A 12,871-nucleotide genomic window follows, 5' to 3' on the forward strand; every position below is an offset into this window, starting at 1 on the left:
TGAGCTGCATTGTTGTAACTTCTGTATTATTAGCCAGGCATGGGTGAAAGGTCAATATAATAAAAATAATAAATATATATAAATGCATTATGTTATCAGATTTGAGCTATTTTATCTAAACATTTATGTTTTTGTGTTATACTTTGTGTTCATTCTAGAATGAAAGAGGCATAATTTTTGTTTATTTCCTAATTTTTTATGGTGGTTGCGAGATCGGTCAAATCTACCGAACCCATACAGAGATTAATTACTGAAAATAACAGATAAAATATAAAGATTTTTTGTTAAGAAATATTTGATAACTATCCAGACATTATAAAGATTTCGCATGTGAAATTTCAAAATTTTGTTATGCATAAAAGTATTTTTAATCTTACAATGAAAATTACTTTGCATGATAGATAGGTAAGATGTGAAAAAAAAAAAGGCATGAAAGAAACATTGCTTTACAAACCTTAAGACTTAATAAAAAAATTAAATATTTTGTATATGAAAGCATTGTAATGTTTACTGATAATGTGTACAATTTCGTTAACATTCGCTTACTATTTTAAACATTATTGCATGAAAACTATAACAAGCACAAAATGGTTACGAGGTCGGTCCAAGGGACCGAGCTTGGGCTGAAAGAGTTAAAGTCATGCTTAAATGTAATATCTTTTCACTTATTTGTCTTAATTGGTCTGTTGTATATTTCAGATGAGAAGTGTGTCAATATGAAAATGGTATTTAAGAGTTAGGCTTGGTGGTTGTTATTGTGAAGGCTAGTTGATTCTTCGGCTGAGTATTGCCCAGAAAAATCATATTGCAATACATTAAAAATAAAATACTTTTTCCACTTGTAATTTTGTCGCTGCCTTCTATGAAATATTCTTTTAAGACTAAAGTATTCTTTTAATTCATTGTAAATTATATCATTAAGTCATTACAAAACAGGTATATTTTTCTCATTCATGTTTATTAGAAAAAACATCAAAAAGATGAAAACAGTTTCTAAGTTAAAGAAGTTTGAAAAGTAATGAAACAGCTGTGGTAGGGCTCACATTTCCAATATGTACACATCTCCTCTCCCACTTATAACTATTACTTGATTGTCGGAGTTTGTTCCTTTGCCCATCTGAGCATTGGTCTGATTTTTCTTGCTTGCTTCATTCTTTTATACCACATTTAATTGCCCTTGGTTATATTTGTCTCCTGACACTCTCCACCTATGTGAATGTGCCCTCTATTCTTGTGCTGTATATAAGCACCTCATTCAGATTGTTATCATATTTTCTCGACAAAGTGTCACTAAAGGGTTTCCCAGTATTATGACCGTTCAAAGATACTTTGATCATTATCACTATTATATCTAGTTGATTTTTGTAGTAGTAATTTATAATAAGTATCAAAATAATACTTTTTCTATTCCTGTTGGCATGGCAAGCCGATTTACAGAATGAATTGTCAGATTATTATTTCTGGTACGGAAGCAAATTAAGTCTCTCTTATCCCACCTTGGTCACTTTTGGTGATCTTATTTGTAGTGAGATGGAGACATATATTTGGATCTGTGATGGTCCTCTGGGGGCTCTAAGGCTGCAATTGAGGGTGATCCTCAACATTGTGGAGAAAATTTTGATTCGATTTTTCCTGGACCTTCTTTTAGTGTGTTGGCTTTTTATTCCCCTTGTGGGACAGTGGTGAGTTTGTGGACTTGTAGCACTGGGGCTGGGAATCAATTACCTTGGTGGATGCTGCAGATGACCCAACATTGCTTTGCTCTAACAAAAATTTACTTCACAAAAAGTTGTTCCAATCAACAGAAATCAACATAGTCTTTAAAGGAAAAAAGAAAATTAAAAAAAAAAAAGCACTTCATTCCCATAATGTTATCATTTTATCTTGACAAAGCATTCACCATTCACTAACGTATTTCCCCATACTAGTACTATGATCATTGGAGATACTTTGAGTATTCTTAGTGGCATCTAGTTGAATTTCCTATTGAAACAAATTTTTTTTTTCCAATTGGAAAATGTTATATGTTATAAATTCCCAGATTATTATTTCCAGCACAGAGGTAAATCATGTTTCTCCTGTCCCACCTCTGATATCTAGTGTCAAACAACGTTACTCTTGGTTGAAACTGTCGGTGACCTTGCTCATAGTGAGATGGAGACATATATTCAATTCAGTGGTGTTCCTGCAGGGGCTCTGAGGCTGCATTTGTAGGCAATTCTAGACTTTCTGGAGAGAATTTTGATTACCTTTTTCCTTTGTCTTCATTTATTCTGTTAGCTTCTTAGTCCCCTGTGGGACAATGGGAAGCTTATGGATTTTCAGTGCTGAAGTCTATGGTTTGATTTCCTATCAGGGACATAGCAGTTGGCCCAATGTTATTTTGCTCTAACATAACAAACTTAACTGACAACATGTTGTTCCTAATAACAGTAATCAGAACAGTCTTTACAAAAGGAGGCCTCTTTGGTATCAGCTGCTTCTGATTTGTTTTCTTCAGTTGGTACACTGAGCATGATTTTTTGGGTCTTTCCCAAGTGGCTTTTGAGCCTGCATTTACTTGATGGCTGTAAGGTCTGGTCACGATTATTTAGTTTTCTCTTCATCCACAGATACTGTGATTCATGCAGGGAGGTTTACTGCTCAGTTACAAGATTGGGACAGTTGGGCTTTAACTGTGAACTATGTAATTTAGACTACTGCCACCAGGTGGATGTATATTTCAACTCAAATACTATAGCTGCTCCTCGAAATTAGGGATCTAAGGTAGAGTTGGTAGTTCACCTGAATAGATCAATATCCCTTAATGGGACAGGGGTATGTTTATGGATTTACAACTCTAACATCCAACGTGTTGTTTTCCTAATGCTAAACCTTGTTAGAAGACTTCCAGTATCTCCAACTTCATTACTAATGAGATGGAACCATTGTTAGCATACCCATCAGTTCAGTTATTTGCTTCTACCTTCATCCATGTTGTCGTTGGCATATCCATGGGTTCCACTGTTTGGTTGACACACCTCTAGTGGTGGTGTGGATTATTGTATGCCGTCGAGTTCTGTGGTGGCTCTGCTCCAAGAATTACTGGACATGGGGTAACTTTACTCTCAGATCCATGGGCACTACAGGTTTGTGAGTCGGGATTAGTCATGCAGTTCACATCTTTAACACCATTATCCAACCAACCTGTAGGGTTTCTACATCTGTTGCTAGAGGAACAATCTTAGCTGGGTCAAGCCCGAGGTTAGTAAGGCACTTTATCAGGTGACTGACAATGGTGTGAGCTTTTGTATCTTCAGTGGCTACATTTGTTACTGCGTCACCATTCTTCACATACCTTATACACTCTGATAAATTTTTCTGTATTGATAAATTTGTGCATTCATCTATCATTATTGCATATTTCTTGGACTGAAGGATTTCTTCTATAAGTGACCTCTGGATAACTCTACTTATACATGACTTGAATTCTTATATTTCATATTTGCTCCATTTGAATTCTGTAACTCAAGTAAACTGTTGAATCTATCAGAGGGCAACTCCTCCTTTGATACATAAAAGATTGTATGACACAATTTACTGTCATCATTTGATACAAAGATTGAATTATCTTCCTTGTCAACATCACTGTCATACATTTTACTCTTGTCCCCAGATTCCTTCAGTAAACCTTTCTTGGCTTAAAAGTGATTGATGAACAAATTATTTTACATAAAACACAAACAAAACAATTTTGAGTTATCTTTATTAAACTGTTGTCCATCATAACTATTATTATACCAATTTGATACATCGTCTGATTACCTATACCGTATAATTACCATTATGCTCAAGTTTTGTCAATAGCGTCTGGCACAGCTTGAACTTGGTCGTTCGTTATCTGGTTATTGAACCTTTGAATAATGACTTCCTGTCAGATTCAACTTTTTATCATGGGAGATAGGTTGGTTGTATCTAAGAGGGACTATTGTAGTATTACAGTGTATTTTATACTTTGAATTTTATTGTCTCGCATTTATATAAAATTTCATGTAATCATTATTTCAAACAACAGTTTCTTTTGTTGTTTTTTTAAGTTTCAACACTGTTGCCAATATGAGCCTGTACTTTGGAATGTTCTGTTTTCTGTTTGTAAGAAAATTTATACACTATGCTATCATGGTGACATAAAGGACCAAAACAGTATCAAAATAAATTATTAATTCAAACCATTGTAGCAGCTGCTTTTGTAATGTTAATCATGTATGTTATATACATGAAATTCACCTGTTAGAAAATAATTTGGAGAAGGTTTACTCAGATTTTTATGTAGTAAACGTAGAAGAGGTTAGTTTTTATGCTAATTTTTTGTACTGGTATCATATCTATTAAATGAAAGTTAGAACTGTATGTGTTAATTTATATTTCAGTTTCACATATTTCACTGTTAGTTACATCAGTCACTAGAAAAAAGAAGATCACATTACACAGGGTTTTATCTGGATTTTGTCATAGGTATTGGGTAAAAATTAGCAAAACTGTCTCTAAAATTTAGATACAGAAGTCTCATTTCATGGAAGTTTTGTCATTTGTGGATGTCAGAGTCACTGAAATATTTACCACATATCATTTACTTTTTGTTTTGTCTTCAGGGCTTTTTTTATGTGAACATAGGAATTATTTACACATTTTTTGTTATTTTTAGGAAGTATATGATAATCAGTAAGTATGTAATATAATTAGTGAAATTATTCACTTTCCCATATGAATTACTTTGGAGTTTTCTTTTGAATACACTGTGCTGTAGTTTTGGTACATGAAAGTCAACATTACATTTGCATTATGAAATCCACAATGGTGCATGTAGCAAACCACCACTAATGTTTGTATGTTCTGGTAGTTAGTTATACCCTGTTATTTGTTTCATGTTACTTTTGTGAAAAGTATTGGTTAGAATGTTTAATATTCTCTTTTTCTTATTTTTAATTTATCATTCTTATGAACATTTTGAGTTGTTAGGACTAACCTAAATATTGAGAGCTGGCCAAACCTTATTAGATATTATTGGATTATAGCTGAAAATATTCCAACATTCTTCAGTGACGGTACTCAGCTGATGAAACAAGGTATTCTGATCATTAAAATGAAGAACATAAGAACAGTATATTAAAGCAGTTGTACATTCAATTTTTTTTTAATTTTGAGCTATGTAGGTAGCTTGCTTTTAATCAAAGATAATATTAATTAAACTTAATGTCTTAACATAACATAAAAGTTTATTTATCTTTTTAAATGAAGATAAAAGAACACAATTACTTCAGTCAAAATCAGATTTGTTTTAGTTTACGTTAGATCAATATTTTCTTTCTTGAATTTACATATGTACATAGAGGCAATTTTTAATTACTTTTGAAAAGAACTAATAAATAATGAATAAATTCCATGCTGAATTTCCCATTACTTTCAAAAGGAAAAATATTTTTTTAAACTGAGTTTAACAACTTTCACACAAACATAGGACATTTTACAAACACTGTGCACTATCTTGGTAAGGACTGCATGGTGCACTTAATGAAAATTAATTTTCATGACATTCAAAGTCCTATATGTTTCAGTGTCAGAATGTTTGGAATTTTACTTTTAGGAACCTACATAAAAGCTCTAAGTATATTAAACTTCTTTACAAATAGTTGAGTGGAACATTGAACATAAGTTTCAACTTATCTTTATGTATAATAGTTAAATATTGTGCTGTAAGGTCTAGGCTAGACCAAAAATGTGAATTTTGTTCTTTGTTGATTGTTAAATTCCAAGATGATACACACCTTTTCACACAGAAAGCTATCTTCCTTGTACGTCTGCCTGAGATTTGTATACCACTAGCCTTTAGGCAACTACCACCTAAATTCATGAGATTTCTTGTGATTTATGCTATTGCATAATGACATTATTATGCAGAAAAAGCCCTTCACTATTCTCTTAGTGCACTAACTCCCTCTGTGGTTTTGCACTCCTGATCATGCTTTTTCATTGGCACTGAACATAATAGATATATTTTGAATTTCACAATTTACAGAAGTTTGCAGTAGATTGAAGGACTTTTTTCTTCTAAATATGAATTCTTAAGTTCATGTAACTTTAACTTCTAGTGTGAGTGAGGAATAACCTCACACAAGTCAAGTTTCACACTTGGCTACTGGAGGCCCATTAAATATGGATAACATTGTGCATAGGGTAATAGGTTCCATTATGCAGCCATGAGTTTTGGTGCCCATCCATTCATTTGGCATTCCATTCCTTCATTCTAAGGGGAAGCGTGAAGAGGATTATGACTTTGACCATTTGTTTCCACTTCTTGGTTATGCCTTAGGAACCTCATTTCTTATTGAAGAAAATTTTCTGGTTTCCTTGCATTATAGAGACCTTATAAATCAGGTGTGTTATATTCTCTTGTTTCTGTGTTATATGACATTTCCATTCCCACTTTCATAAACCTACCCCTAACCAGTGTTATGTTTTCCCTCCTCCTCCTCATATTAGACCCATTTTGTTTCTGCAAGATTATGCCTTGTTCTCCTCACCTTTATGATTCCTATATCATGACATAAAGTCATTCTATTTTCCCTTTTATGGAGTCACAGACATTGGAGTCTCTTTTTCCTGTGTGTGGGCTGACCTTTTGGGGTTAGTTTCTTTCTATATTATCCAATTCTCTCTACTTTGGCTAAACCTCTTTACTGTGGTTCATTATCTTTCCTGTCTACACTTCACAGAGCACCAGATGATTTTACTGGTGATTCCCATTCCCTTCTTCTTTCTGCCATGGCCTGTATTACTACTTTGTCTCTTTCCCTGCTCATTGGATCATTTGCTGTTGAGACTTGTAGGGTAAGGATATCTTTTTTTTCCATGTTCGTCTTTCTTTTTATGAGACCTCTGCTTCACCTTCTCTCTCTTTACTTTTTCATTTTTGGGCATATTCCAGATTTAATTGAATCATGGGTGGAAGCTACCCATCATCAATTCTTGTTAACTTCTTTGGTTTCCTGACAATCCCAACACCCGCACTTCATTCTCTTCTCTCATCCTAGTTCCTGTGTGTCCCGTATTTCCTTTTTGTTTTCCCATCCTTCTCTTTCGGCTCAACCATCTTCAGCCAGATGTCAAAGTTACTGGGCTCATTGGTGACTGTTTTGGCAGATTCAAATCTCTCATCCTAGTTCCCCTGTTTCCCATATTCCTTTTTGTTTTCATGTCCTTCTCCTTCTGCTTAACCATCTTCAGTCACATGTCCAAGTTACTGGGCTAGTTGGTGACTGTTTGGCAGATTCAAATCAAGTGGGGGGATCTTTTGTCGAGGTATGCACATCTTTTGGAACAACTCTCAGCAGACAGATGGGTTACTATTGTTCTCACTCACTGACTCTCCATCCATTTCTCCTTAGCTTCCTCTTTCAGTTCACAACCAGTTCACTTCCCCCTTTCTTCAGATTCCCCATCTACCTTCAACATCTGGAAGATAAAGTGTTGGATCTTTAGCACAAACAGGGCATAGAGAACATGTACAACCCTTCTCCAGGGTTTCACTCACACAACTTCATAGTTCCCAAAAAGATTGGAAATTGGCAGCTGGTTATTGACCTTTCCTCCCCGGGAACCTTCTTCCTCCTCATGTGGGCCATTTTATTCCCATTCCAGAGTCTTTCTGGTGTTCCCTTCAATTAATTCATTGAGATCACATTTTCTAGTTCAGTGATCTTCTGTTCAGAATTGTCTCAACCCCTATGTCTTTAACAGAGTGGTCAGGGCCGTTTGTCATAGACTGGGTTTGTGATTCGACCACTACATGGACGATTGCCTTTTCCTGTCTCACTCACAGGCAGAGTCCTCACTTGAAACTTCAATTCTTCTGTGTGAGGCTACTGTTTGGGTTGGCTTGTCAAGATCTCCAAATTCTTTCTAACTCCCACCCAGTATCTTGGGAGTTATTCTTCAACTCCCTTCTCAGCTGGGCCAAGCCATATCCTATCTGACTGCAGGCACTGGTGCTTTCTGTCACCAGGATACAAGCATCTCCTACTCATCCTGCATGAGAGGTTATATCCCTTTTGGGAACCATGGCATCATTGAAGCTGCTTATTTCTCTGGGTCATGCTCATATATGCCTCCTCCAATGGTCCTTGCAAGACCACTCAAGGGAACCCTTTGGCTCAATGATTCTTCTGTTCCCTGCTCTTCTTGAGGACCTTTCTTGGTGGCATGACCACACCAATACTACTATTGGAATTTTTCTACCTCCATCCAAGCTTGACTTGCACCTTTCCACAGATGCTTTCCTCTTGGGAAGGAGAGGGTATTCGAATGATATCATTACATCAGGCACTTGGACCCAGGATGAATCCTCCCTCCACATCAATGTGCTGAACCTCTTGGCAGTATGCCAATCGTGTTCCTATTTCTTACCCTTCATGATGGATCATTTAGTTATGGTTTACTCTGACAACAGTTGTTTTCTATACCACCCATCAGGAGGGGTATCAGATCCAGGACCCTTTGTTTTCAGACCCATTACCTTCTTTATTGGGCCCATGCTTAACAAATTGCCTCATTGCCTGTCATGTTCTGGGTGCTATGAACCTTATTTTGGACCAGCTCTCTCAGCTTTGATTGTGTTTTGCTCACAGAATGGTCTCTTCACTTACATGTTTTCCATTGGGTGTGTTCTCTCACAGAGTCTCCTCTTTGCTACACTCTCAATTTCAAGTCTCCTCTCTTTTGGTCTCCTGTTCTCCATCCTTCAGACCTAGCTGTTGATGTATTCAGCCTGGACTAGTCAGATCTTTTCCTGTATGCTTACGTGCCTCTCCTTCTGTTACCCCAAATCCTAGCCTTAATTTGTGACACTCCTTGCTGAGTCCTCTTGGTAGCACCTCTGTGGCTGGCTTAAACCTGTTTTCCACTTCTTCATAGTCTTTCCACTAATCCTCCTCTTCCCCTACCACCCATATCCTCTATTGCTTCAGCCTCACACGTTTCTGTTCCATTAAGGAATCTTGTCCCTCCATCGTCACATTGGGATTTCTCTGGTCCATTGCCTGTAGAGCCAGACTTTCTTGGAGGCTAACCTTTCTCCTTTCACATTGTTGGCATCCATCCACGTTGTCCATCTATCAGCATAAGTGGCATATTTTTGGCGTGATTGTCCTATGGTTGGCCATCTCTCCTCCTTTACCTGGCTGTTTGACAACTGATTGGCTGTCTCTGCCATTGCCAGTTATTGCACCAACTTTTGCACTTTTGAGATCCTTATCACTTACCAGTTCCTAGCTGCTGGGGTGGTGTACAATGAAGAACCCTCATTGACTGGGACTGAATTGCTAGAGGCTGAACAAATGGTGCCAATCAGTGGGAAGTAGAGTGGTGATGACACTGACGGTGTAGCACATATCACATCTTATATAATTATATTCATAACATGCTGGTTTCAGGGTGGTTTGGTGTTGAATCAGCATAGGACTAGCTTACACAAGTCCTCACACATGTGGTTGGTAGGGGTCTGCCTCCTACCAGTGCTGGTCCAAGAAGCCTGATGGTAGAGTTGAGGTGAGCACTAGGAATGATCTGAATGCCCCCAACCATGCTACTCATATTGGCTCTCCAACATCTTGTGTGCAAGTACTTGGGTGGCCATGTTCTTATTCTGCCAATACCCATGACACATGGAGCAAAGAGTGTACACTGGAAGAGATGATATGCAGTCTCCCACAAGTCTGCCTCTATGGAGCCCCTGCCATCAGGAGTCACACTCCATGGGTCTCCTTTGAGTGCTTTCTGGAGGGAACTCATCTAGATAACTTCTGCATCAGTTCCTGCACCATATCCACGTGGGATTCTAGTTTTCTTGTGTAGAGGTGTGTTTTGCCTTGGATGTTAACATTTTTCTTATCTGAAAATATATTTCCTATAGATACTCACTTCTTCCAACAATTCCTATCCTTCCTCCCCATTTCCAGTGCAAATTAGTTTCCTTGCCTCATTAGAGAATGATCACAAGTGCAAATGCATAGACTGAGTTTGTGAACTCTGATGTTGTGTCACCCTCCTATTGGTGGAGGGCTTTTGCTGCATAATAATGTCATTATGCAGTAGGACAAATCATGGGAAATCTTATGAATTTAGGTGGGAGTTGACTGAAGGCTAATGGCTTGCAAATCTCTAAGGCAGACTTATGAGGAAGATAGCTTTCTATGCTCAGAGGTGAATATCTATTGGAAACACATTTTCAAGTAAGAAAAATGTTGTTTTGAGTGTGAACCTTAAGTTTCATTCTTATTGAATGGTCACTTTGTTTACATATAGATAATTTTATTGTGTATTAAACATCCACTGTATTAGATTCTCTCTCTCACTTGTTACTTTAATCTTCATTAGGATTTATTTTTTGAGCTGATTAGCCAAAGTGGACAGTCTGCGTCCTTGTCCTTTTTTCTGTTAAAAAAAAAGTAGAAAGTATAATGTTCAATGTTCTATATATTTGAATCATGTTTAGTTTGGATTATTTGGTATCAAATTAACTGCTGACTAATAATGTCAATATTATTGATTTTATGAATCAAAAGCTTTAAAGGAATGTGTACATGTGTATATTTAGATTTATTGGTCTTCCTCACCTTTTTAGGAAGAGTATATGCAACAACTTTATGAACTTGTTCCTAACTATGGATATGAAGTATTTAAAGCACAAGTAGATGAGGAAGGAAAAGTATGGATGGTAAACTTGCAGGTGGATCCTTATTGCAGTGAACAACCAGGTCTGAGCATGTACATTGATGGTAGTAAAAATGTAAGTTTGTATTTTATTCTCTTCATTTTAATAATTTATGAACAATTTATTTATTTTTACTAATTCTGTAAATCTATTTGTTATTAAGTAATGTGTATGAGAAAATTCAAGATGTGAAGCCACACACTTATCACATTGACATTAAACCTCTGTTGTAAAAGAACAATACCATCAAATTAAAAACATAGTCTACAGAACTACTTTCTTCTGCAGTAAAATTTACTGTAATGCAGTTATAATAAAAAGTATTCTTTATTTTGATGAGTTTACTGTCAAGTCATGTTTTTGTGTTTTTTTGTCATGTTCTTAAAGCTTTTCTATGAGCTGTCATTAAGCTATTTGTTGTGAGATGTTTTTGTTTTATCTTGTTATGAGAAATTTTCCCATCTATGTTTTATTGCTCTTTAGTCTTAGAAAAAATACTGTATTTATAAATTTTTGAAACTTTTGTACTGTAGTCTTTGTTTCTACTGTTACTCCATGTGTCTTAGGTGAAGCTTGGATCAGCAGATTCTGGCAGTTCAAAGAGTGATGTTTCATGGTCTGGACTTTCTAAGGGTAAAAATTGTCAGGTTTCACTTTGACAATTCCATAGTGGTATCTTCCATTTCCCATCAAGGGGACACTTGGTTCAGGTCTCTCTGTTATCGAACCATGGATCCTTTTTTTTAGGCTAACTCCTATTATATCACCCTACTAGCTTGCCATGTTCCAAGGGGTGATGAATTTGGTGGCCGATCAACTGTCTCAACCCAGATGGATTCTCCCGACAGAATGGATGCTGCATCATGAGGTTTTCTATTGGTTTTTCATTTAGTTCGGAACACTGATGATCACCAACCACTTCTCGGATCCTGTTGATAGTACCAGATTGGTGGCTAAACTCTTGTTTCCACTTCTGTGGTACCTTCAGGAGTACCCACCTCTTCTAATTCCTCTTTGGCTATCTGTGTTGAGGATATTATACATCCAGCTGTCCTGAAGCTCCAGCTTCATGCATGGAGATTATGCAGTCCTTTGCATGATGTCGGGGTTTAACTTCTAAAGTTACCATGTATCTGTCTCAATCTTTACATAGTCACACAATGGACATTTATCAATGGAAATGACACCCATATCGAGAATGGTATATGGAGATGTTGAATCCACTTCATCCAGAAGTGCCAAACATAACTTGTTTTTTGACCTAGCTCTTTGACAACGGTTTTAAATCTTCCACAGTTGCCCTATATAAAGTAGTTTTATCAACTTCCTTTAGATACTAGAAACAAAATTTATTTTAGACCACAGTAAACCCTGGCCTCTTCAAGTCATTAGGGGTTCTGCATCCCAAACAATCATTTCAGTTACCTAAATGGTCTATTAAGGTGGTATTTCATGCTATATCTCTATATCCATCTGAGACTTTAGCCTCATGTACCAATTATTGCATTTCCCTTAAGGTTTAATTTTTGTTGCTGCTGGCCTGCAGATTTTGCTGGTTGGAGTTGTTTGCAGTAATTGTGCACAGGATTCTTTATCATTCTACCTATGTCCTCCTATACTCAGATAGATTCTTCTTCCCTAAGATGCTGGCAGTTATGGAAGGGGATAAATTCTTTTCATCAATTCGTCTGACCACAATTTCTCACCTGTATGATCGATCAAATCTTGATTGTTTGTGATGTCTAGTGTTTTGAAGTGTTATGTTGCCTGAACTAATGCCTTTAGAGGTGCTAGGCAATGACTTTTTATTCGTTGGGATAATTCAGTTTCCCAGGACTCATTTCCTGTTAGTTTGTCAAGGGTGGTATGGAATTGATCCAGACCACTTATTCTCTGCTCTCGTTCGAGGTGAGGAGTATTTTCTGAGTCATGTATCTTCAGAGTTTTTGCATTTTTATGCTCTTAATAGCCCAATTGAATTCCCTACTGGAAGACATTGAGTGGGCTGGTATGTGGTCCTCGTCTAATACTACCTCCAGTATCATAGTTACTAAACTTGATAAATTATAATGGAATTCTATGGTATATATAGTAATTCTATGTAATTTATAATTTTTGGTTATT

General features: G+C 36.5%; 1 protein-coding gene across 3 annotated transcripts in view; it reads left to right on the top strand.

Moving 5' to 3' along the window:
• LOC106461087 (tyrosine-protein kinase JAK2-like) overlaps positions 1 to 12,871 on the top strand; it is a 195,096-nt gene that overhangs the window by 47,844 nt on the left and 134,381 nt on the right. For all 3 annotated transcript variants that reach the window (XM_013920877.2, XM_022387962.1, XM_022387963.1), the window contains one exon: positions 10,658 to 10,822. In XM_013920877.2, coding sequence (XP_013776331.1) covers positions 10,658 to 10,822 — 165 coding nt within the window. The remainder of the gene's footprint in view (positions 1 to 10,657; positions 10,823 to 12,871) is intronic.

This window comes from Limulus polyphemus, unplaced genomic scaffold (assembly GCF_000517525.1).
Source record: "Limulus polyphemus unplaced genomic scaffold, Limulus_polyphemus-2.1.2 Scaffold895, whole genome shotgun sequence".
Taxonomy (NCBI): domain Eukaryota; kingdom Metazoa; phylum Arthropoda; class Merostomata; order Xiphosura; family Limulidae; genus Limulus; species Limulus polyphemus.